This window comes from Desmodus rotundus, chromosome 13 (genome assembly GCF_022682495.2).
Source record: "Desmodus rotundus isolate HL8 chromosome 13, HLdesRot8A.1, whole genome shotgun sequence".
Lineage (NCBI taxonomy): Eukaryota > Metazoa > Chordata > Mammalia > Chiroptera > Phyllostomidae > Desmodus > Desmodus rotundus.
Genome location: NC_071399.1, coordinates 24,448,066 through 24,473,173, shown reverse-complemented (window position 1 = coordinate 24,473,173; position 25,108 = coordinate 24,448,066). Strand labels below are relative to the sequence as shown.

Below are 25,108 nucleotides of genomic sequence, written 5' to 3'. Positions count from 1 at the left end.
ACAATGTGACATAGACAGTGTCTTTTTATTTTATTTTATTTTGTTTCAAGGGCCTCTCTTTTATGAGAAGCAGTCCCGGTTAAGTACATAATAAACACAATAGCCTATTCTCGGTATTGTTCTTGCTCTAGGTAAGGCACCATTCTAAGTACTTTCCACATATAAATTTATTTAATTCTCGCTACTACACTACAAGGGAAACTCTATTATTATTCTACTTTAAGGGCTTACCTCCATTGAATTCCTTCCCCTTTATAGCAGGTAGAAATTCACTTTAACTTCCGGCATCAGGTGGTCTATCAAATTAATTTTCAGTGTGCTTTTCATCCTTTTCGGTCATCATTAATATTTTAGAGACACTTAGGGCTCCTAGCCAGGGACATTTTAAATAGGAATTAATCTTTTTAAAAACCTTTTATTAGAAAATAAAACACAGATACAAAATTTTTTAAAAAAAGTAGGTGTGTCACTGAGTGAATTCCAAGGCAAAGCCTCCTTCAGCCACGAACCTGTCGGGAGGTGGATCCACGCCCATCGTGGCAGGAGCTCCATCATTTGCTCCCTCCCTGCCCTGACCCTCCCTGTTTCACCAGAAGTAACCACTATCCTGCCTTTTCCAGAACCGTTTTCTCTGGGTTTTGTGTAGTTTTGTGGCAAAGTGTGCCTCCCTAATGATCATAGGTTAGCCTTGCTTAATTAAAAAAAAAAAAACAATGTATCTTTTTCATCTATTTGAATCTGCAGATTTCTTCTTTTCCTTGTCATATACTTGTATAAGAACTTGGGGCCGTTTGACCTATGGAGTTTTCTAAAGCGTGGGTTTTGCTGGTTGTGTATTTCTGGTCCCATTCAATACTTTTCCCTGTTCTTTCTGTTCCTTGCCCAATGGCAGATGGATCCAGAGACTGGATAGGATTGGGGACTGATGCATTGGCCAGACCATAAATGGTGCTCAGTTATTTTATCCAAGGGCACGTGTTGTCTGAGGGTCTCTCCTTTTGTAATGTTAGCAGCCATTGCTGCTCAGTGCCTCAAACCAGTAATTCATTGGAGGTTAAAAATATTTATTTTCCATTGACTAATTGAAATAATTTTGAATAAGCATTGTTCCTCCTTTCCTATTTGGTATTCTGTGCTGCAGTTCTTTTAGAAAAGGCAGAAAAATTCCTTCATTCTTTTTTTTTATTTACCCATTTTTTCAATTCAAGAATTGGTTCATTATTAACTCTGCAAATGTGACCAACTCGGCTTTTGAGAAATGCTCTTGTGAATGAATGAATTTAATGTATTTGATGGGCTTTAGTCAATCGCAGTCACTACCCCTCTGGAAGTTTAACACGCCCATCTTTTGTCGGTGGAAGCCTCTTCAAGTTCATCTCCGAGTCCTTGCATCACGACCGGGGAGTCTTTGACAGCTTTCTTGTTTTCTAGTTTGGCAAGATGTCCCAGCCTTGTGTACTCCTGGAGGCAGCCTTGCCCTCCCCCCACCAGGAGATTGTTTCTTTTAGTGCGAATGCTATTTCAAGATTGTTAAGGTTTCTGAGTGCTAGTTTTATTGAGGTTGTAATTGATTTTAGTTCTCTTCAGTGGATAGAACTAAGAAATACAGGTTTATATATTACCTCAGAAGTGAATACGGATTTTTTTCGATTCGATCACTGTTCCAGAGTTCTGTATTTACTTTCCTGTATTCTTCTATTTAACCTTTTCCCACACTGAGTATCTTAATTCTCAAAGACACAGGAAATGACAAAATTAGAGTTATCCATAAATACTCATTTACTTTATCCAATATGATACATATAAACATCTTGCCAATAACAATGACAATACTATACCACTAATACATTAACTAATAAATAAAATATGCCCTATAACACATGTTCTTCCAATTTTTAAATAATTTTACTATATCTACATTATCTGAGTGTATAGCCATTACGTACTATACTTTCTCCCTACTAACCTCCAGTTACTTTAATTCTGTGAGTTGCTGTACATTTCATGCTATCACTAATTCTTATATGATATCTCTTTAGTCATTTTGATTATTTGAGTCTTATTTTCCAGTAGATAACAACAGGAAAGGCTCATGAGAAAAATATTAATTCTTTGCCTGAATTCTTGCCTATATCACTTTGGGCCCTTTATATTTGTGACACTTTTGCTGGATATAAAATGTCAGGCTCGTGGTTTTTTTTTTTTTTTTTTTTCTTGAGAATGTAAAATACAATCTCCATTTGTGTTTGGAGTAAAACATTGGAGTTGAAAAGTCTGATGATGATTTAATTTTCCCGTATAAATAAGTAATTTTCTTAAAGGCTCAGATACTTTTAAAAAATGTTACTCTGAAGTTCAGTAATTTTACTAAAAATATTTTAGTGTAATTTGTTCTGCATCAACATTCAGAGTTTTCTCTTTCAATGTATACTTTCTTTAATTTTAATTTTAGGAAATATTGGTGTATTTACTTTTTTCTCACTTGTTGACTTTCTGATCTAAGGCCCCTTGTTATTCATATATTACATCATCTTTGTCTTTCTTCTGTTTGTCACTTACTATTGAATCTCGTTGTATCTTTTACTTCTTTAAGAGTTTTAAATGCTTTTCTTTTACTTCCTATTTCTCTTAGAGAATTATTCATTATGTATATTTATCTTCTCTTCTAGCTTAGTCTTCTTTTCTGAAGTGATTTATTCCTTATTTCCAGTTATTTTCATAGTTCTCACAAGTAATTTGTGAATTTTCTCATTTTTATGTTTTTTTCATATCTTGTATCATGTTCTTAAATTTTCTTAGTTTGCTTTGAAATAGAAGGTTACTGTTTTAATTTGTTTTGAAATCATTTAGTTCTAATATGTGTCCATTGCCTATAAGAATGTTATTTTTCTGCTTTTAAACAACTTTTTATAGCATTTGGCTTTGATATTTTCCTCTTGTTTATTATAATGTATTTGTCTCTTAAACTTTTAGAAGGAGGTATATTCAAGGTTGCTTTTCTAACTTAACAGATTTCCCTTCTTTTTAAATTTCTGCCATGCATGTGTACAAGTGTACTGTTTAAAAAGATTTATAATGGCTTGTTTACTGATGATTGTTGGCCCTTTCTCCCTTCCTCATGTTTGTCTGAACCTTCTCCCTTCTTTGTCTCCATCAGCCTTGTTCCCATCAATTTTGATTCTATCCTCAGCAGTTTCTCTTTAGTATGGAGCTGTTTCCCAGGAGGACGTTGTGGTGGAAGTTGTTCATACTGAAAATTGTAATTGCCCCTCAGACCTTGCATAGGCCTCTTGTACTCTGCTGTGAGGATGGGGCAAGCCCTCCCCTTGGGATAAGACAAGTCTTCTTGATTTCCATTGCTGTTCTTACAAGGATTTGCCATACTTTTTCATGAGTACTTCTTGGTAATGGTGGGTTCTGCGGCTCTGAGGTCCAACAGAGTCCCTGTTGCTTGCCTTTATTTCCTTGAACAGATGCTGATGCCATGTAGGTCTTATCACTCTCCCTGGTTTATTTTCAATTACTTTCATTTCAAGGTTCATGGAAATACCTTCTCACCTGGTTTTGTTATAAATGTTATGTGTGGGTTTCTGGTTTTTTGTCTGGCTATCTAGTTCTGCTTTTATTTAGGGATTTAAAGAAATTTACAAACGATATCACTACTGCCAACATGTTCTCAGAGTCTTCATTTCATTTTGTATGTACATAAATTTTTGATCGATCAGCACAGATATTTATTAAATGGCCTATAGCAGGTCCTCCTATAGACACTGAGGATATAGCTATAAATAAACCAGAGTTCTCACCCTCAAGAAGCACATATAATAATGGTGGAAGATAGACATTAAACATGTGCACTTATAAATAAGAGAGAAAATGTCAGGTCTAAGAAAGCTCTCTAAAGAAGATAAAATAAGGTAATATGCATCCATTCTTTAGTTAATTTCAATATACATAAATAAACTTGCATAGTACTTTGCAGATTACAAAGCATGTTTTAGTTTATTGCATTCTGTTATCCTGACTTTTATCTCATAAATAGATGGCCAGTACACATTTTATTTCTCAAATAACAGAGAGGAAATTTCAGATTCAATAAAGATAAGTGGTATCCGGTACATTTAAAGCCAGGGCTTACACCGGCATCTTTTGACTCCAAATCTGCTTCTCTTTAATTTAATATTCTGTGTTCTTTAATACCGCATCATACTAAACACTGTGTTGGGGACCAAGACTGATACATTTTTAGCTCAAGAAGCTAACATTTCATTAACTGTGATAAGATATATGCTAAATGGTGTTAAGTGTGTAGGGAGAGGCCTAAGTGAAGTTCTTTGGGCGTGAAGGATTCAGAGTGAGATCTCTGTGCTGGGGAGTGTTGGGGGAGACTTGCTGGGGGCGATGACATTGGAGTGACCCTTGCAAATAGAGAGACTGAGGAAATTCTAGTTGGAAGGAACCATGTGAACAAAGACATATACAAATATACTCCATATAGTTGAAGAATAGGCAAAATTCATTCATCAATTTTTTTCCTTTATGTACTCATTCAAGAATCTTTTAAGCTACTATGTGACTTGAAGCACTGTGCTAGGGCAGACATAGAATCAGGGGTATGAAAGGAGCCTTGTTTAGTGGGGAAGACTACTGCTTTCCAACATGATACAGATATGATACCTACAGACCGAATCTTCATTCACCTGCAGCACCGGACAAGGGCAAGCAGCTAGGAGGGGGGAGGGCAGAGAAATTTAGAGCAGAGAAATCTCTTGGCAGGCTCCTTGGTGTTCCTGACCTTGAAAAAATCAGTTTTCTTAGAACTTATTATGTATGAACAGCAATGGTGGGGGAAAAGGCCAGAAAAGTGTGTTGAGAGATTTTAGCAGACTTTCACTGTCATGGTAAGGAATTTATTTTTAGGTAGTAAAGAACACTTGAAAGTTTTTTGATGAGAAGACTGACCTAAGGGGCCACTGCTGTGTAATGGAAATAGAGCCACCTTGATTTTAGCTAGGCAGGGATTCAAAAATCCGCTCCACCACATTCTAAACATATGACACATTGGAGAATTTACTTAACCGCTCTGGGCTCCATTTTTCCTGATCTGTAAAAATGGGGATTTATTCATGTATTTATTCATTGACTTCTTTATTAATTCATTTTTAACTCAGCTGCTATTTAATCATTACTGGAACCACACTGTCCAATCCAGCAGCCACTCGCCACGTGGAGTCAGCGAGCACTTGAAACACAGATAATCTGAATTGATAGGTGCTTTCAGTATAAAATATCTATCAGATTTCAAAGTCTTAGTCTGAGAAAAGGAATGTAAAGTACCCCATTCATAATTTTTAGGTTGAACACATGTTTAAAGGAAAACACTTTGGATATAGTGGGCTAAAAAAATATGTTTTTAAAAATTAATTCCATAGGTTCTTTTTATTTTTTTAAATATGGTGTTTAGAAAAATGTAAGTGTGGCCATATTTTTGGCTTGTACTGTACACTATAGAACAGTGCTCTTCTAGATACTGGGAACACAATACTGAATAATTTAGCAGTCAGAGACTAATAAATAAGTAAATTTAAATATCTAAACCATAAACTTCTGGAATGTGAAATAAGGAGTATGAAGAATGTAAAAGAGGGGCATCCAATGGAGAGGAATTCAGACCTGAACACAAGTGATGGGGAAAAGAATATAACAGTGGACTGAGAAGTGAAGAGGAGTAGACAGTTTGGGGATATAATTGGAAGACAAGGTGACAGAATTTGGTGATGGAGTGAATTCATGGGGTGGGGAAAAGGAAAGACGAGTGAGTACTATTTTAGGATTATTTTTGTGAGAACAATGTGGTGAAATGCATAGGCACCTAATGTGATGTTTGGCCCATGGGACTCTCAGACAACGGCAGCTGTGCGGCTGCTGTGGAGTGTGACACTGTGGACGATGACAGCAACAGAGCTGCTCTGAAGAAAATTCGGGCATTGATCTCATTCTGATTTTAAGACTTCCTCACCCCAATCCAATCTTAACGTGATGTTTCAAACAGGAAATACAACTTTTCATTTTGTAGGTTTTGAGATTTTCTGAGCTTTTTGACACTTTTCTTCCTCTCTTCCTATCTGCCTCTTGTACCGCTTTGTTTTTCTCTGGCACATTATTTATTTGTGACATTTAGACATCTCTGTTAGCTACTTCTTTTTGTTAATGGGGCTTATCTAACTTAGGTATTTGTCTTCTCTCGGGAGCTCTGGCTAATTTCTGATTTGGGGGGTCTTGTGAGTACTATTACCATATGTTTAAATATTCCTTTAGTGACTGAAACACAAACCAAGCCTTCCAAATACCAAAGGCACATGAGAATTCTACACCCCTCCTAAATAGGCATCTTCCTTCCCTCTTGTCTTTATTGTCCAAATACCCATTTTCTTCAACACTATGGAAATGGGGGGTTTTGTCCACTGAGTGGATGGTTTCTATCCAAGTAGTAGGCTATACATCTCCCTATGTAGTAGTGGAACAGAGTACTCTCTGTGTAGTGCTTGGAACAGAGCTTCTGACCATAAGTGCGGGTGGGCAGAAGTAGAGTGTACCTGGTCTCATGGCTCTATTACTAGGAATTTGGCTTTTGCATCTTGTAAATTAAGGGAACGTGATTAATTTAGGTGGCCTTACATTCCTGATACCCCTTACTGGGAGCTAATGGATAAGGAGGCCCTCTTTTCTTGACCCCACCAAAGACGGAGCTTCCATCATGCTGAGCTTGGTGCTTGATAGGGAGGCAGAGAATTGTGGCTGAAGTTCTTACTTAAATTTAGTATGTTTTCTAAATATTTTTCAATTTGCTGTTTGCTCTTAGGTTAGAGAGTTGTTTGTTCTTTAAGAAGTAATTTTTACTAGTTGTAGTTGTTTGCTAGGGAGCAGCTTCAAAGAACTCCTCAATCTGAAATTCTGGAAGTGATAGTCATTCTCTTAGGCTTTTTATATTTACCTAAAGCAGCAATTTTTAACCTTTTTAAACTCATGGCACACATAAACTAATTACTAAAATTTTGCAATACACCAAATGTATATTTTTTGCTGATCTGACAAAAAATAGGTTTAATTTTGATTGATTTACCAAAGAAATTATAATAGTAGTTATCTACCCTTATTGACCCAAAGTAAATTTAAAATCAGGTGTCTATACTTACACGTAAGGATTTCTAATATCAAGAATTAACCAATTAGATGCAACCTTATGGTATGACATGACCAATAAGATGCAACTCTGTTATATGACTTATATATTTATGGTTCAAGACAGGGCATTCACAGCAGAAGGCTATTATTGTATTGGCTGTCGTCACTATTTTTTTTTTTTTTTGGACAATCTAAAGGTAAAGGGGTCAGTGCCCCTGACTGAATAGTCAGACACTCATGCTTTAAAAATTCTCGTGGCATGCCAGTGTGTCATGGCACCATGGATGAAAGATCACTGACCTGTAAACTATAAGAGAATGAAGGCAATTATCTGAATTAAGTAAAAAAAATCTTAAAGAGGAAGGCCTTTTAGGATTAGATTTCTAGCCAGAGTCATCTAGGGTTTTCCATTGAGATTAAATTCTGAAAACTTCTTACATTTGCAAAATGTTTTAACTAAGCAGACTTAGGAAACTCCACAATTTTTTTTCCAGCAATGTGGACATTCCACTGAAAAAGTCTGACTTAATGATTACCTCCAGTTTAAGGTCCATATTTTAACACAATCTTAGTTTTCCTCTTCATTTACTTGATAGCTTGGGGCCATTCTTAATTCTTTAAGCCAGAAAGTTTAAATGTATTCATTGAAGTCAGTTCATCAAACTTTATGGAGTTTGACCCTGGGCAATCTATCAACGCGGCTCTGGATATAGTGGGAGACTCCAATATAGATTATATGATCTGCAGTTGCAAGGTGCCATTAATTGAGGATTTACATAGCCAAGAACATGCAATTAAATTCTAGTTCTTTGCAGGCACTTGGTTAATACTGAGATTTTTTTCTAGGCCGTTGTTTTTCACCACGGTTGTTAAAGTAGTCAGAGGTGGTGGCATTTTCAGTTGTGTCAAGTGAGTCACACCGACTCCTTTAGTAAAATATCCTGCAGGCATGTCCTGCTGACCTCAATGGCTGCTGAACTTCTCGGGCACCGTGGGTCTCCTGTTGCCAGGCACCAAAACTTTCCTGGTCCCTTGTCTACAGCTGGGCATAACTGCGTTCCATCAAACAATTGGTTCTCCTCTTCTATTATTCTTTGATCCTTCTATATGATGATGTCAATGAAATTGCCCAGAAAAGCAGAAATATAGGAATCTATATTAAAACTATGATGAAACTAACATAAATTTCGGGAAAGTTTTTCCTACTTAAACCCTCACATTGGTTTGTAAGTTATTATTAATACCTCTGGCTCTTTTTCTGGCCACTTTCCTGTCCATCTGAAAGATTCTGGGTAACAACTAGACCTCCATGCATTAACTGTTCTCAGTTTTGACTTTTGTTTCATTCAAGTCATTAACCTCACAAAGCAACCCAAAGCCCCACTCATTCAGTAGACAACTGAAGGTCCGCCTGCACGGCAAGCATCGTGCAGGTGCTGGGGGCTTCAAAATCAATGAGATGACGTCCTTGATCTTAAAAGAATTTTATAGGCTCATGAGGAAAACAAATATGAAGACAAATAAATGTAATAATTAGTGTTCTTTGATAAAAGAAGTATGTACAGCATAGAGAAGACCCTAACTAAGGTGAGTGCTACTTCTGCAGGACAGTAGACGGGTCAGAAAAATCTTCACCTCAAGGAAGTGATGACGAAACTGACCCATTGAGACAGATTCTGAAAAGACTGGATTAGACAAGAAGTGATGAGAAAGGGCATTCTGGGCATGAGAAAGGCTTGAAGATAAAAATCCACACAAACAGACTTATGTTAATTTTCTTTTACCTTGCAATTGAAAGGAGGTGAACCCAAGAGAAGACTCTATTTCCTTGATTATAATACTTTCATTTTTTGTCTGACTTTGCCAATTTGCCAGATCTCAACATTCTTGAAAATAGGGAGCAGTGCCATATTTATCTAACCCAGAATCTAACATTCAGTAAGTTCTTAAAAATGTGTTGAATGAATGAATGACAGAAATCCACTGATCATTATCCACATTAAGGGCAGTTCTTTTCCCTGGAAGCCAGTTCTGAGTGCAGGCCGTGTAATGATACCAGCCCCTGTTTCTGGGTTTCCAGCCCTTCTTTAGAAATGTCTACATGTCAGAGCTCCAGAAGAAGGACTGCTTCCCGAGGCCAGGCTTTCCTGGTACTTTCCATGGAAGTAGCAGGAGGGATATGCAAATTCTTTACAGGCGTAGCTTGTAGGTAAAGCTTTGGCTGATGGTCTTGTGCCTAATTTTAAGAAAAATTACATACCTGATGCATATAATACAGAAGTAGGTGAAAAATTTGTAATTAAAGCAACCACTTTTATCTTCTGACATAGTTGGGAAAGTACCAGTTTGGGTCTTTCAACCTTCTTGGGCTATCAACTCCTCATTCACTGGTCTTGAACCCTTAGTAACACCCCGGTTGGTCATTTTCTGGTATTCCTGGGCTCTGCCCACGCCATGGGGTTTGTGGCATCTCCTAGGCTTTGGCTGGACAGGTAGGTGAAAAGAGGCCAACTCTCCCCTTTCCTGCCTCGTCCAGTCAATCTCTACCGTAGACCACACAAGGGTGTAAAAGTGTTTAAAGATTTTTCTTTTCTTTTTTTAAAACTGAAGGGGAAATCAAAACATCTTGGCAGCAAGGGCACAGTGAGTGGGCACAGCCTCAGCGACTAGCCAGGTGTCCTGCCCTAATGCTAGTCCCTCTCCAGGAGAGGACTTTAGGGGACCCCCTTCTCTCTCTACAGATCCATTTTCTGTCCCTGACCCCCCAACCCCTACCAGTATACTTCCTCACATCTCACTCATTAACTATAATAAGGGGCGGGAACTCTAAGGTTTTAACATTCTAAGGTGGAGAGAATAGATTGCAGTAGGTGGGGCTTTGTAATTCCAAATAACTCAGATTTCTTCATGAGGTCTCTCTCTTCCTCTCCTCCCCTGAACTACCAGCCAGCTGCTAGAACACACCCAATACGTGTACACACCCAATATTGTGCACACACATGTGAACACACACACACACTACTCCTCCCAAGGACTAACTCCAATTGTGAGAGAAGTTGCAGACTAACGCCTTAAGGAAGAAAGAGTTAAGTTTCTAACTGCCACATAATTTGCAAGACAACACTCTCTCCAGCAGTCTGGACATGTTATTATTATGCAGAAAAATACCCAGAATCATTCCCCTTCTCTGGAATGGTGGGAACCATTTATTGAAAGGAGGTGAACCCAAGAGAAGACTCTATTTCCTTTGATTATAATTTCCTTAATTCTTCTCCCCATGCCGTTTTAAAGTGTACTCTCTGGGCTTGCTAGAAGTAAGAGAAGTTCCTATTGTGGGCCAAGATACTCATCCAGGGCTTGCTCTAACAAAGGGATGCTTTGTTATTGCTGTTCCGTTAAGGAACAGATTAACTCCTCATCTGAAAGTCCACATTATCCTCAATTTCCAATGAGGCGGGAGGGGAGCCAATGGATTAATCTTCCCCTTGCATAATCTAGGTGATTGATGATCGATGAGCAAAATAGCCAGATCACATGGTCTGACAAAGGACTAAGTTTTTCTGAATCATGATTCATTTTCATCACGTCTTTCAAAAGAATAAAAATCAAGTTTTGGATTTAAGTTTTTTTGGGTAGCATTTCACTAATCACCTTCCTGAAGAAAAGAATAATTACACAAACAGAAAATTCAGCCAGCATGACTGTCAGAGTTTTATGAGAGCTACATGAGTTAATAGTGAAAAATATTCAAGTCCTTAAGTAAATCTTTAAAAATTTTTTTTTCAAACACGTGGCCGTATTGCCTGGTGAGGCTAAAATTCGTCAAAGGCAGAGCTGAATGTCAGATGATAATTTCTGCTAAATAATTCAGGCCATCTGAACTCTGATATTTCACCTGCTTTAATGAGTCTAAGGAGTGCAGTTAGAGAGTGTTTTCCTCACGGTGCCAGACACAATGTGTGTGCGCCTAACTGCGGGCCCTGTTTTCCTTCCGGTAGCTCACATCTGCACGTTGGTCCTGTTGGCACTCCCAGTGCCTGGCATGCAGCCACTAAGTAAATGCGGGCTGAAAGTCAGTTACTGAGTAAGGTTTGATGGTTATCACGAAGAAAAAAAGGGATTGCAGGATAAAAACGAGCCATTTCAATAAGCAAGTCTGCGATCAGCCCCATTTGCGACAGATGGGAGTGGGAATAAAGAACTCTTAGAACTTGGGGTTCTCTCTAACGTCACCTTCTCTTTCTCCCCCGCAGGGAAGCGACGCCGACATGGTTGACAAGAACAAGTGCTGCACGCTCTGTAACATGTCCTTCACCTCGGCGGTGGTGGCCGACTCTCATTACCAAGGCAAAATCCACGCCAAAAGGTTAAAACTGTTGCTAGGAGAGAAAACTCCACTGAAGGCCACAGGTATGTGTGTGAACAGGAACCGCGGGGGGACGCCGAGGTTGAAGCAGCCGGCCTGTCCCGTTAATCCTGCTCCCTCTTCAGAGCTGGCTGCCAGAATCAGAGCCTAATGGCAGATGTCCTTCCAAACCCAAAGGCAGGGGCAGGGCGCCCAGCAGACCTCACTGTCATGTACCGTTCGGTCTAATGGCAGGTGCTCCTGTTCAACCTGGCTCCTTGAGATCGGTAATTCGGCAGCGTGCAACTTCTGCAAGGTGTTTTTACCTTCTGCGTGATGCTGTCTGTCATATTTATCGTGTATTTTGTAAGACATTATATCTATCATGCAAAGAACACTGCTCTTCCCTAGCATCAGTCTGTAATCAGTATGAGTAGCGGAGAGTGTGTCCTGCGTTAACAGGTACACTCCCTGCCCAGGCCTGTGAGGAGCACGGTATCGTCCGTGGTGGCAGTGGGCACAGCAAAACTGGGATTATGAAAAACACCTCTGTTGGCAGACATTGGAGTTGGTCTGCAAAATTTAAAATTTTTTTAAAGAAATTTTCTAATTAGAATAAGGAAATGTGAATATGATGTTTTAAATATTTTAAGCCCTTATTTTCAGATGTTAAATAATATGTGCGATAAAGTTAGTAAGTAATCCATTAGGATTTGTTTGTCTGTTGAGGCAACATTGGTTATAACACTGCGTGGTTTCAGGGGCCCACCACCACACGTCTGGGTCCCACCTTTCACACGCATTTGACTCCTTTGCCCGGTTAGCCCCTCCCCGGCCCCTTCCCCTCCCAGCACCACTCATCTCTTGTCTGTGTCTATGAGTTTGTTTTCATTTGTTTGTTTCTTTTTGGTTTTATATTCCACACATGAGTAAATTCACATGGGTTTTGTCTTTTTTATCTGACTTATTCAATTAGTATATAAGGTCCATCATGTAACAAATGACAATATTTCATCCTTTTATGAGATGAAATTCCTATCATTTTCATAGGGGATCCTGTGATTCACCCCGTGAACTTTCACAATAAAAAGCTTACATATTGATAACATTTGGCTTTCTAATTGCTTAACTGAAAAAATTCTTCGGAAGCCTATCACATCACAAAACTAAAAAAAATGTATACAAAACTAAAAAAAAAAAGTTCCAATTTAATCAAGGTAGGCTAAATGGACAAGGTTTACATTATGGTGAAGATGTGAATTAGACCAGGTGAAGAAGTTGGGGGTGTATATCATGGTGTCTACTTTTTCAATGCAATTAAAATTTAGCAATTCATTTTATCTTGCTGTCTAATGAACCGTGAATAAATCGTGGGTGTAATTCTTTTTTAAATGGTATTTTGGAAATTGGAGAATGTCTAAAACAATACTCGGCTTTTATCCTCAGCGGTGTTTTTCTTAAGAGAAAGATCTTCTTTTACTTTGAGAATAGCAAGGAATCTTTTCACTATATTTTTCTACTTAGTCCAACTAAAGACTATTGTTTTTGCAAGGGTGGCTTTGGCAATCAGATGTAGGATAGGCTTGTGAAACACATGAAATCTGGTGACAAGCTCAGCCTTTTGGGGGGCATACTCTCTGTGAGTATTTGATAGGCAGCCGCATGGTTGAAACTCCTGATTCTTGCTCTTTAAAAGGTTGGATACTCACCTTGTAACCTACTCCCCTTCAAATATCTTAAAATAGACACCTCAAAGAAACAGGCCCTGGAAAATTTACCTGTTTTCCATGAATGAGCGACTAGCCCATTTGTTCTCTCTGCCTAAGCAGAGGATTGCTGTTAAATTTAACCTCAGAGGTAGTGATGGAAGAGGGGCTGTACCTTTGTTTATCATCTTAATTAGCAAATGGAGAGTTGTTATTTCTGTAAAAAAATTGCCACACAGCAAAAATAGTTCTTTGTGAATTTAAATTTATCCTCAAATCTCCAAGTACTGGTTTGTTTTCCTTAATTCAAAACTCCTCAGAGCTGTAAATATAACTTGGTTGTAATTTATTAATTGCCATCAATGTTCCAAAGGAAAAATCAAAGGCACTTAAACTGAGATCTTTACGTAGTGACTTCCCCTTGGTGTCCACAGAGCTGGCTCAGTCCTCACTGTGACAGAAGTCAGGATGATGGGCAGGCAAGAACGGAATGGGGGTGAGGAGGGGGAATAGCACCAGTCGTGTTTGGGGCTGAGGGAGACAGATTCTCATGCCCTTGTGTCAGCATCCCCCTTTGTCAGCTAGCCCAGGGCTCCCAGGCTGCACATCGCTGCTCCATAGTTCATCCTCTCATCCATTCTCTGAAGCTTCTCTGAGCAGAAAAAATCTTCAGAAGTGGGAACATCATACAGAATTGAAGGGTCTGGGAAGTGAAATTGTACCTGGCCTTGGCTTAGTGTCCACTGGGCTGCCGGTAGAGTGCAAAGGCAGCAATATATCCTGCCAGAGGGAGGTGAGTCATTAGGTGAAAGTATAAGCAGAGAGTAGGAATAGGGAGGTGTGGCACAGGATGAAGGTTTGAGGGCTTGATAGGGGGTGAAACCTAGCAATGGAGAGTCTGGGTGCAGAGATCCTGCAGAGACGTAAGCAGGGTACTGGCATCAGGAAAGCCTGGCAGGTGGTGGGAGGCCCTGGGCTGCAGTCCTGGGGGTCTAGGGAAAGGAAGGCCTGTTAAAAGCATGGCAGGGCATCCTCATTTAAGACAGGAGTACTGGACTGGTAATCAAACATAAGAACACATCAGGAGCCTGGTTCCCAGGCCTAGGATGTAGGTGGAGGCTTGGTCTCAAGAACAAATTCAGTTACTACAAACACAGAATAAGGACCAAGAGGCACCAGAAAAGAATATGCAGGCCATGGGCCCCCTGAGTTACCAGGTGCAGCCCCATCAGCCATTGTTCCTTGCTGCCTGTGGCCAAGACCATCGGCAGTTCCTAAAGGACTTCACCGTCCACGCTGAGCTGTTCTGTGCACATCTAGGAACTGCTCTGCCTAATCAACCAGGTTGACTTCAAATTACTTCTATAATGAAAACAAAGGGGAAAAAAAAAGAACATATAAAACCCAAGAAAGTGAATCAAGATGCCAGAGAGAAGCAATTCTCCTGCTCCAGGATGCTGCTTAAGCTGCCCTCCATGAATAATAAGTTCTTGAACTGGAGTGATTTCTGGGTAGGAATAATTGAAGCATGACTCATTGCTTCTCCCAGCTATTCCATCGGATGAGGGTGAGCAATTGGTACCTGTGAATCATTACCTTTCCTCCTACTCAGGATGCACTGGGCTCAAGCATCCCCTGGGCATCCTGCAGAATTCGTTGTCGTTGGAGTTGCCTTCTGCAGATGGGAGTGTGTTTACTAGAATTTCTGAAATACTTGGCAGAGCCACTTGAACAAAAACCAGTTTTAATTCTTGGCTACTGTGTTTCAGAATATCTCTTCTAGCTCATGCCATTCTAGATCCTGCTGCAAGATGAGAGCATGAGGAGCACTCTAGACCCACCGTGTTCTTTCAGGGTCAGCAGACCTCAGCATGGAGCTGGTGTCCAGATCAGAGGCGAGAGTGAGGTTGCTGGAGCCATGTCATTCATCCCACTGTGAGGAGCATTTAGGGGAGCCTCAGTGGACAGAAAGGCACAAAAATCCTCTCATTGGAGGAAGAGTAAAGGAGGCAGGTGTTATTAAGCATGGAAAAATGGTTACTCAGGGGCAAATCTTTTGGAAGGCTGTCATGGAAAGGAAAGATTCATGTTGTGTGTGTGTACACGCCTTTGTGTGCTTGGATACAACAGATATAGCCAGCAAGCGAGTAGAAAATTAGGGAGTTAGATCTGAGCGCAAGCTAAGGGAGAGTTTATTAATATTCAGAGATACTTAAAGGTAAAATGTGTGGCTGTGGGAGCTGTTGAAGCAGAGGCTGGCTAATCACTTGGCAGGACATTTTCTCAGGGGGTTCCAGCGTTAACAACATCGGCCTGGATGACATAAGTCTTTCTCACCCTGAGATTCCCAGCCAGAGTCTACAAGGTTGACCCACTGACATAAAATAGCAGAAAGAATGCTGGCCTGGGAGTCAGGAGACAGGAACTCAGGCTCGAGCTCTGCCTAGTTATGTAATCCTTAGAAGCTCCATTATCTTTTTCAGCCTCAGATTGCTCATCTGTCATTTAATTCTAATGGTGGATGAATTTATCTCGCTGACCCTTATACAGAGCCAGTAATAGCTTTAAGAGTTCTTTGAGAGATACAAGGTGATGTGAGCATTTAGTAAATGAGTTGATATGGGATATGACTCCTTTCCTATATCAGAGCCTCTGACTTTCTGATTAGTGTGGAGCTGTTCAAATGCTACCTTGGAAATACCACATAGAGACATTATGTTGTGTCTCCTTGGAGACAAACCTTCTGGGGCTAAGTTCTATGAACTGAGGCAGGGCCTGGCACTGGAGCTGCCCATGAGAGAGAGGCAGTGCTGGTGGTCATGGGGAGCACGGGCAGGGGGTGGCATGGAGCTGAGGAGACAAACAGGCTCTCACATTAAGGAAACCTGTCAGGAAGGAGAGACTTAGCCACCATGCTGGGGGCAGGACCATAGATCTGGGCCTGTGGCCTGGCAAGTAGAGGCAATAGTAAGTTATTTTCAAGAAAAACTTAAGATCTCTAGAGGACACAACAAGGAGCCAAACACCAGAATGGGGACCCATGAAAGGGTACAGATCTCAGGGATATAGAAGAGGCTCTGTTATCAGAGCAGAAACACAAAGTGATAAAAGAGCTGGAAGCTTAATACCAAACCATAGACACCAGGCTGCTGCAGTCTGGCTTACTCAAGGCTGGGATTGGCCCTAGACACCCCCCACAGGGAGCCGACTCTGGATGAAGGGGAGTGCTTCCAACAGCGTGGAGAGGACGAGCGATCAGACAGACACTTGAGTGCACTTTATGGTGGCTTTTCTAGGCTCCTGTGGACCGAGCTGCGGTTTTTCCCACGTGGCTGCCTGGTTGGCCTATAAGGATATATGTTAGGTCTGCCTTTGATGGAGCTCCAAAGGCAAGAGCACAGACTGTAGAGAACCAAACAATGGTGTCCAAAAATCTCTGCATCCTAATTCCCAGAACCTGTGAATGTATGTTACTTGACAAGAAGGAATTAAGGTAGCATATGGGATTAAGGTTCCTGATCTCTAAAATACTAATATACTGTAACTGTGATATGTTAAGCCACTAAACTGGTAGTAACTTGTTACAGCAGCCATAGGAAACTAATACACTGACCTAAGTAAATACTTGGCCAGACAGGGTAGTCCTTTGTGTGTATTTCACATATTTCACCTTGGGACACCTCAAATTCAGCTTAGGGAACACTGACATAACTGTTGTCAGGGCCTTTGCCTTAGAGGCAGGAAGTATATCTTTGTATCAGGATCTTATTCCTCAAACATAACTTACTACTATACTGCACAAAACCTCTGGTGTCTGTTTGCTATGATACCGAGACACATTTGTTTTCCTAGCCTACAAGGAGCTGCACAAGTGAGCTCCTGTATATGGCCAACCGTATTTCCTCTGTTTCCTCAACACATGCCCTCAAATGCTCTGTACCATAAGCCCACTGTACCTTTCCCACCGCTATCCTACATCCAAGATGCCTTTTCCTCTTCCTGTCATGGATCTAAATACCTTCCATCCTCCGAGGCTCAGTAGCTACTACAAATTGCAGTGAATAAAGTGGGTGCTGTGAAGTCAGGCATATCTGGGCCCTACTCTTTGTCAGCTGAGGACATCACTTGCGTGAACCTCCTTTTCCTAATCTGTACAATGGGTAGAGTGCTGTTACTCATATCAAAGTATTTCCATGATGACCTTACCAACTGATAAATAAATACAAAGTGCTTGTCTCAACATCACACAGAGTTGAAGAAATGTTATCTTGGTCTACTCAAGAAATGAAGCTCTTTTTTTTTTTTTTTTTTTACTGTGCTCAGAACTCTGTGCTGTATAATTTTGCGCTTAAAATACTGTATTGCCTATTGTACAAGGCTCCTTCCACTGGGTGAGTCTACCTTTCCACTTGGTCTGTGAGTGCTCCTCAGAGAGGAACCACATCTCCATACTTACTCTGTCTTCTGTACATTCCTGTGTCTGCCATGCTCTTCTTCCTCACAGACAGTGACAGAAAAATGTAACCTGCTATTCAGTCCCTGCTTAGGACAATTATGAGTGTAGAAATTTAGCACAGGGTACAAGGTCGCAGAAACTTTGGGGAGGAGAAGAATCAAACAGCCATGGAAATCTGCCAAATGAGACATTAATCCAGCGTGACCAGGCAGAGAGGTGAGCCAGGTGGCAGCTAATAACAGTGAGCAGGAGACTGGATGTGAGCAGAGATTATGCTGGAGGATGGGAGAAATGATGTGAGGGCCTGAGAGGCTGGCCACCGGGGCTTTGCACCATGTGCTGGGGGCTGTGAATGTGTCCCAGTGGGCAGCCCTAAAGGTGTTGGCCTGGACATTAGGGTGTGGATGGGCTAATACTAGAAAACATAGGAGGAATAAGCATAGTTAGTGCAGAGGCTTAGGGTGGGGGCAGAGAGAAGCTGTGAGAAGGGAAGAGCAAAGCAGGGAAAGAGTGAGAGAAAATCAGGAGTTGGGGAGGGAAGCTGAGTCGGGAATCCAAGGGGGCATCGGGTATGTCAGATGGGAGCAGGGCAGACAAACTCCAAGCTGGGTGTTCCTCCGCCAAATCCATTATTGTCTCTGAACCTCAACTGCCCCCACCTCGTGTAATGCTATACATCTTCTAGCTTCAGACCCCAAGCTCAGTAGATGCTTGCTCATCATCACTGGTGCCTCCAGGAGTGGTACAGGAAGTCTGGTCTGGCTGTAAGTGGAGCTCCTCGTTGAGCACATATTCAACCAGCCCCAGTCCCACAAGGCTTTCTGGCCACAGCTTGTTCACACTGCACCCAGCATGGCATCCTGTTGGCAGCTGCCCCACCAGCAAAGCTGGCATTCTAGGACAGAAAATATCCAGTCTAAGGAATAGAGGTAGCTTCTGAAATCCCCGCATCTGGTACCTGCCTTAAGCAAGTTCATAACCTGGAGATTTTATTTCATTATTTTCCTAGCTCAGTTTCTTTCAACAAATACCCTGTGTCCTGGGAATATAGAAGTAGATAAGAAACCCTTGCCCTTCTCAGGTTTACCACGTAGTGGGAAGGAACATATGCTCCTGACTACTATGCACAACCCTGTGAGGGCCTACACACGCAAGAGGATGTGAAAATAATTGCACCTCGAAAGTTCAAAGATGAATTTATGAAGGGTCATTTATGTAAGGCATTAATAACTGTGTAACCTATGGGGATTTGTTAGGGAGAGTTCTCAATTGCTCTGAGGAATCCTGTACTAGAGTGAGGTTTCGAATCTCAAGGGTATTGCCATTTTTGACTGCATAGTTCTTGGTTGGGTGTGGGGGAGCTACCTATGCATTGTAGGATGGTTAGAGGTTAGTAGGATGGTATCCTTGGCCTCTACTCATTAGATGCCAGAAGAACCCCTCTACGTGTAATGATAAAAAATGTCTCCAGACATTAACAAATATTCCCTGGGGGCAAAGTTGACCCCATTTGAGAACCAGTGATCTACGTCAGGGCTCAGCCAAAAGGGGCCTGCTGCTGCCTATTCTGTAAGTCTGCAAGCCAAAATTGTTTTCATGGTCTTAGATGGTTAAAAATTAAATGAGGACTATTTTGTGACACGTGGCAAACATACAAAATTCATACTTCAGCGTCCATAAATAAAGGTTTATGGGCACACTGCCCCACTGATTCGTTTGCATTCCGTTTAGGCTGGTTTTGTGTTATGATGGCAGAGTTGAGTAGTGACAGGGACCACTGAGTCCACAAAGCCTAAAATATTTGCCACACCGTCCTTTATATAAAAGGTTGGCTGACCCCTGATCTCTATAATGAATGAGCTTGAGGGAGAGGAAGTAAGGCAGAGGTGGCAGTGGTTTGGGTGTGCATAGAAAACAAAAGCATTTTCCCAGGCTGTGCACCTTTGAGAAGCCGAGGAGGCACTGAGCTAGGGACTGGTGTAACAGGTGTGACTGAGAGCAGGGGGACGTTGGAAAGACATACCTTGGGGAGGTACCTCAAGACTAGAGAAGGCGGAAAACCCCATGGCTCCCCCGTGCCAAGAGTGGAGAAGGCCTCCAGAGAAGCTGTAAGACTCCAGTGATAGCAAATGCCTCTAGTAGGCCTAAACTTCAAAACATTTATGGAAACTAAGTAGAGAAAATTATAAGCAGAGTTTGCCATAATCTTAATATGCTTTTACCTCCTGAGTTTTAAATCTTATTTGAAATCTGAACTCCAATCTGTATTAGTTTCCCGAGCATGGCAATAAGTTCTCATAAACTGGGTTGCTGAAAGCAATAGAAATTTACTCTTCCACAGTTCTGGAGGCCAGAAGTCTGAGATCAAGGTGTGCGGAGGGCCAGACTCCCTCCGAAGGCTCTAGGGAAGAATACTTCCTTGTGTCTTGCTACCTTCTGGGGACTCTGGCCTTGGTGTCCCAGCTCTGTCACTTCAATCTCTGCTTCTGTCAGCACTGTCCTTCTCCCCTGTGTATCAGTGTGTCCTCTTCCTCTGCTTAGAAAGGCACCAGTTACTGGCTTCAGGGCCCAACTTAATCCAGTGTGACTCATCTTCGCTTAACTGATTATATCCGCAAAGGCCCTATTTCCAAATAAGTTCACCTTCTGAAATTCTGATGGGACGTGAATTTGGGGGAAACATTTTTCAACACAGTATACAAGCCACCTTCATTTAACTGATTGCAGCTGACAGAGATCATGGATCTCAGCATAATGCTGGCTAGTGCCCCCCCTACTTTTTTTTGAGAAACACATATAAGTAAAATAGTTGGAATAGGAATTACACTGAGTTCTTACTCAAAATCCTAAAGAACATCCTAAAAGAAAACTTCATTGAACTGTTCTTAAAATTTTTTCTTGAAGAGAGTATAAATGATTTAAAAGGAATTTGAAGCATAGAAAAAGAAAGCTTTAAACTATGGATATTCCCCATTGTGTGCCATTAATCAAAGGGAAATTTAAGATTGCCCATAATATAAATGGTTGGGTATTGTATTTATGATTCACAAGAAAATTTGTTTGTTTATGGCAGAGACATTGCTCATCTGAAACCCATTTGCTGTCTACATTCCCCAGACTTTCAATAGATTCTGATTAGATGTAATTTGCATTATTTTAAGACTAGACTACAAGATAGAGGAGGGCCATTCAACCTAAGTTAGATTTTGCAAGAAAAGAAAGATGCCTTTATTGTGATACTGGCGGTGTTTCTTATTGTAGGACACTCTAATCTATCCTGGTTGAAACATTGTCCCTTAAAGTTCCTGTTTCGCATATAAGCTTTTATTCTTAGCAAAACTGGATGTTGAGCACTCTCCTGTTGGTAATTCCCAGCAGTACCTTTTCTTTCATCTTTGACCCCTAGGTTTTGACTGGCTGTAGTTGTGTGCATGACTGAGCAGCACCGGAAGGTGGGTAGAGAGTGGCTCTGAGGTGTGCTGCTGAGGGAGGCAACACAGCATCGCCTTTCTGGTGATGGCTGCGCATAGAACGCTTCGTGGCACGTAGTAGGCATTTTGTAAATATTTGTTGGATGAGTGAAAATAGGAAGTGTGCATTATAATAATAATAAACATTCATATATCTATAGCTTTATTTTCAAATTAAATTATCTTGGTTACGTAAACTTTAGTTAAATATGATGATCAAAGGTAGGTGTTTTATATTTTTGCAAGACATGTTAGGCCTGTCCACTTGCTTGACTTTAAAACACTCCCTTTCTCCTGATCAAAGAGGTGAGTTTAGCACAGGCTCTAAGACCAGACTCAACTTTAAATTCTGGGTAAAGCTGTGTGAACCTTTACAAGTTATCTTAATTCCTCCCCCGCAATTTCATGTTGTAAAATTCTGGTGTAGTTACATTCTACAACTGTAATAATAAAGGAGACAATGTAATTAAAATACTGAATACAGGACCTGCCACATGATAGAGGGTGGAATGAGTATATTATTGTATGTAAATATGTGCAGGTATGCACATACATACACAGTTGATCCTCGTTATTCACTGTACTGTGAGTTTACCGACTCACTGCAGTGCATCTGTAACACACAGTTCCATCTCATGGCACCTGCGTGGTTGTTTGTAGACGTGTGCAAAGTGGCAACATGTTCGAATTGCTCCACGTACGTGTTCTCACCTGAGGGTGACAAGGCACCCTGCTGCCTTCTCTTTTCAGCTTTCACGTTGTAAAGGGCCCTTTTTGCAATCTATTGAGTGCCAGGTTTGTTTTTTTTTTTGCATTTTTGTGCTTTTTGTTGGTGATTTTGTCATTTAAAATGGCTCCTAGGGATAGTGGGAAAGTGCTATCTAGTGCTTCTAAGTCCCAAGAAGGCTGTGATGTGCCTTACAGTGAAAACAAGCTTCATCCAGACTTGAGTTAGACTGTTGTTGGCTTTGAATCAAATATATATGTATTTGTATATATTCATATATATACATATATATGAATCAAACATACATATATATTACATAAAGTATCCTTAAACAGAAGCACATATAAAACACGGTTTTATGTCAATCCATTGATTGAAGTGGGAACACAGGCTCCCAGGAACTAAACCTTGAATTCCCCCAAGAGCAGTGGTTCAGTATTTGCTATTTGTGTTCTTGGAGACTTTACAGAACATAACTACCATGAATAGGAAGAATGAACTGTCTACACAGCACAAGTAACTTTATGTTTATTACATTTATAAAAACTAAATTTCAAAAGTCTATCTCTCAACAGTGAGATAAAAATACATAATATTTTAAAGATCCTGGGATATGGTAAAACTGTAGTACGGTACACTGAATCTAACATAATAATAAAATCAATGATCATAACTGATCATTGTAATGACTTGGTATCAGAAACATCACATTTATTGTTTCATTTAATCATCATAATGAACACAAAGTATAAAGTATCATCTCTGTTTTACTGAGGAGAAACTGTGACCCGACAGAGGAAAGTAACTTGCTTGGTGTTACACATAAAATACGTAATTGGCGCTTGAACCCAGGACTTCGGATTGTATGTCCTAGGACCTTGCCTTGATCTCCAGATGGTGATAAATAATGCTTCATAAAATGATCTACAGATTTTTGCTTGCCTAATGAACAGCACAGTTCAAACCCCAAGGTTCTCACAAACATGACTGGAAGTAATAAAGCAACAAAGACAGATATTTATAAACATTCAGTCAAGCATTTCTCATTGTGGGGATAGTGAACAATGTGGAAAAAGGACAGATAAGCAATGATCTTGTCAAATCTGCTTGTCTTGTGTGTAAGTGTGTTTATTGTATATTTCTCTTCTAAAATCTTGTTCATTTTCTTTCCCTCCTTTGGAAGATGAAAGAGACAGAGCTTCAGAACTTTTCTATAAATTCCTATGCCAGACAGAGTGGCTTATGTGAGTTTCCTGTAGAGCGAATAAAGATCAGGGTGTTCTAGATCTGTTTGAAAGTCGCATACATTCAAATTTTGAATAATACATGACTTCTGGTTCAATCGGCACCTTGTATTTGCATATAAGATTTTATATACCGTGGTAGTTCTATCACCTGAATCAGGTCATTTGGTTTGCCTGGCATAACCTGCCTAGATACTTGTTTGAATAGATGCAGACAATAGTTTGTCAAACAGGCAGCTATTTGTAGCCGTGCATTTCCTTTCACATCAGGAAAGCTGGCCTGTTCTAAGTCACCCTGTCTTAATCAATGCATTTGTTCTGGTGATGCCTTTGGCTTTTGAATGCTTACAAATACAACAAGTAATAGATTCACAGAATTACAAAGCTGGAAGGTGTTTACCAATCATTTCAATCATCTTACTTTCCCAATGAGGAAACTGAAACCTAGAAAGGTGAAATCATTTGCCCAAGGTGATACAACTGGCTGGTGGCAACGAGACTTCTCTTGCAGTAATCCTTCCATGGGGTCATGCTGTCGAAGAAAACCACATCAATCAGGCCATTGACTACTCCACAGGGAGCAGAGTTAAATGAATTAGCAATGTGAGCTGAGCTAAATTCTTTTGGTCACTACTTCTGTATAGTAGATCAAAAGAGGTGTGGAGCAATGATCAGATAAAGGCTACTGTCTTATTTTATACTTGATGACCAACAAAACAAAGCATTGATGATTGGGTGGAATTAAATATTTTAACAATGAGACTACTACCTAGGTGATTTTCACAAATCCTTTTAAATGCTATAAACTCACTTTTCTCTTTTGGTTGATCAAAGAGTTGTATGAGACAGTGGATGTTTTCACCAGGCTTTATGATGTGCTCACACCTTTATTCCAGAAAGTGCACGTTTTTATGAAGGAATATAGTAGAACAATAAAATAATCAATTTCCCATGCTTACTCTGAAGCTGTCAATAGGAGCTGTAGTTAGGACTTGGAATCCATGCACAGAATGCATTGCTATTCAGAAGAAACTCAGTGAGAGATTTTCTGGCAATAATTCTTGTCATCTATTAAACGTAAGAACCTTAAAACTGTCTAGTCTATCAAATTGAGAAGGTACTTGTAAAGTAAACATTCCACCTAAAATAATTGGTAGTAAATTTCCTAAACTATAGTCTCATCTTTTGAAATATGTATACAAACAGCCTCAAAAGATTGCTTAATGCTGTTTGTTTTTTTAATAATCAGATGTAATAAATATGAATTATTGGTTAGCTTTTGAGTGCAAAAAATATGTTTCTCTATATTTTTGAAATCAATTTAAAATACTTCTGTCATCCAGCCCTGAAGGTTGGTTAGAAGGCCAGTCTCACTCATTCTTTGGGTACCCTCCCCATCTTTTGGGTCACACGGGGGCCTAGAGGCATTGGGTGTCCTCAAAGGAGCCTCTCAGCCGGTGTGCTCTGACTACTTCCTGTCCACCCAGATGGTCTCGTGGGCTGGGCTTCCACAGGCTGGAGGTAAAGCCAGGGCTTCCTCGAAATGGGTCTCACTCACCTTATCCCTCTGCAGGCAGCCATATTCCCCCAGGTCTGTGACTTCCACTGATGGCCCCATCCCCTCCGTACCAACCTAGGATGCGGAAGAGAAGGCCAAGGGCCCATGGTAGATATTCAAGGCCCCACTTTGGACACACTTTTTAAAAGATGCCCAGATCTCTATCCATACTTTCAACTCTCTTTTGTTCTAGGCCCTAAGAAGCAATTGTTTTCTTAATATCAGACACAGCCCTCTTTGAACATTCAGATCCCTTTGTCTCTCAGACACCCCAGAATAAATACATTGTGCATTCTCTCCAAAGGGTAGGGGAAGCCAAACTTCAAGGCTTAGCTCTCACTGTGGAATACAGTGGAAATATTTTATTTTAGGAAACATTAGTATAGTTAAAAACCCCACCCTGAGTTTTGCTTTGAC

At 40.5% G+C, this 25,108-nt stretch overlaps 1 protein-coding gene across 3 annotated transcripts in view; it reads left to right on the top strand.

The window, feature by feature from the left end:
* The window catches only part of ZMAT4 (zinc finger matrin-type 4), a 313,290-nt gene that overhangs the window by 167,211 nt on the left and 120,971 nt on the right, over positions 1-25,108 (top strand). For all 3 annotated transcript variants that reach the window (XM_053916825.2, XM_053916823.2, XM_024578855.4), the window contains exon 4: positions 11,439-11,595. In XM_053916825.2, the coding sequence (XP_053772800.1) occupies positions 11,439-11,595 (157 nt within the window). The remainder of the gene's footprint in view (positions 1-11,438; positions 11,596-25,108) is intronic.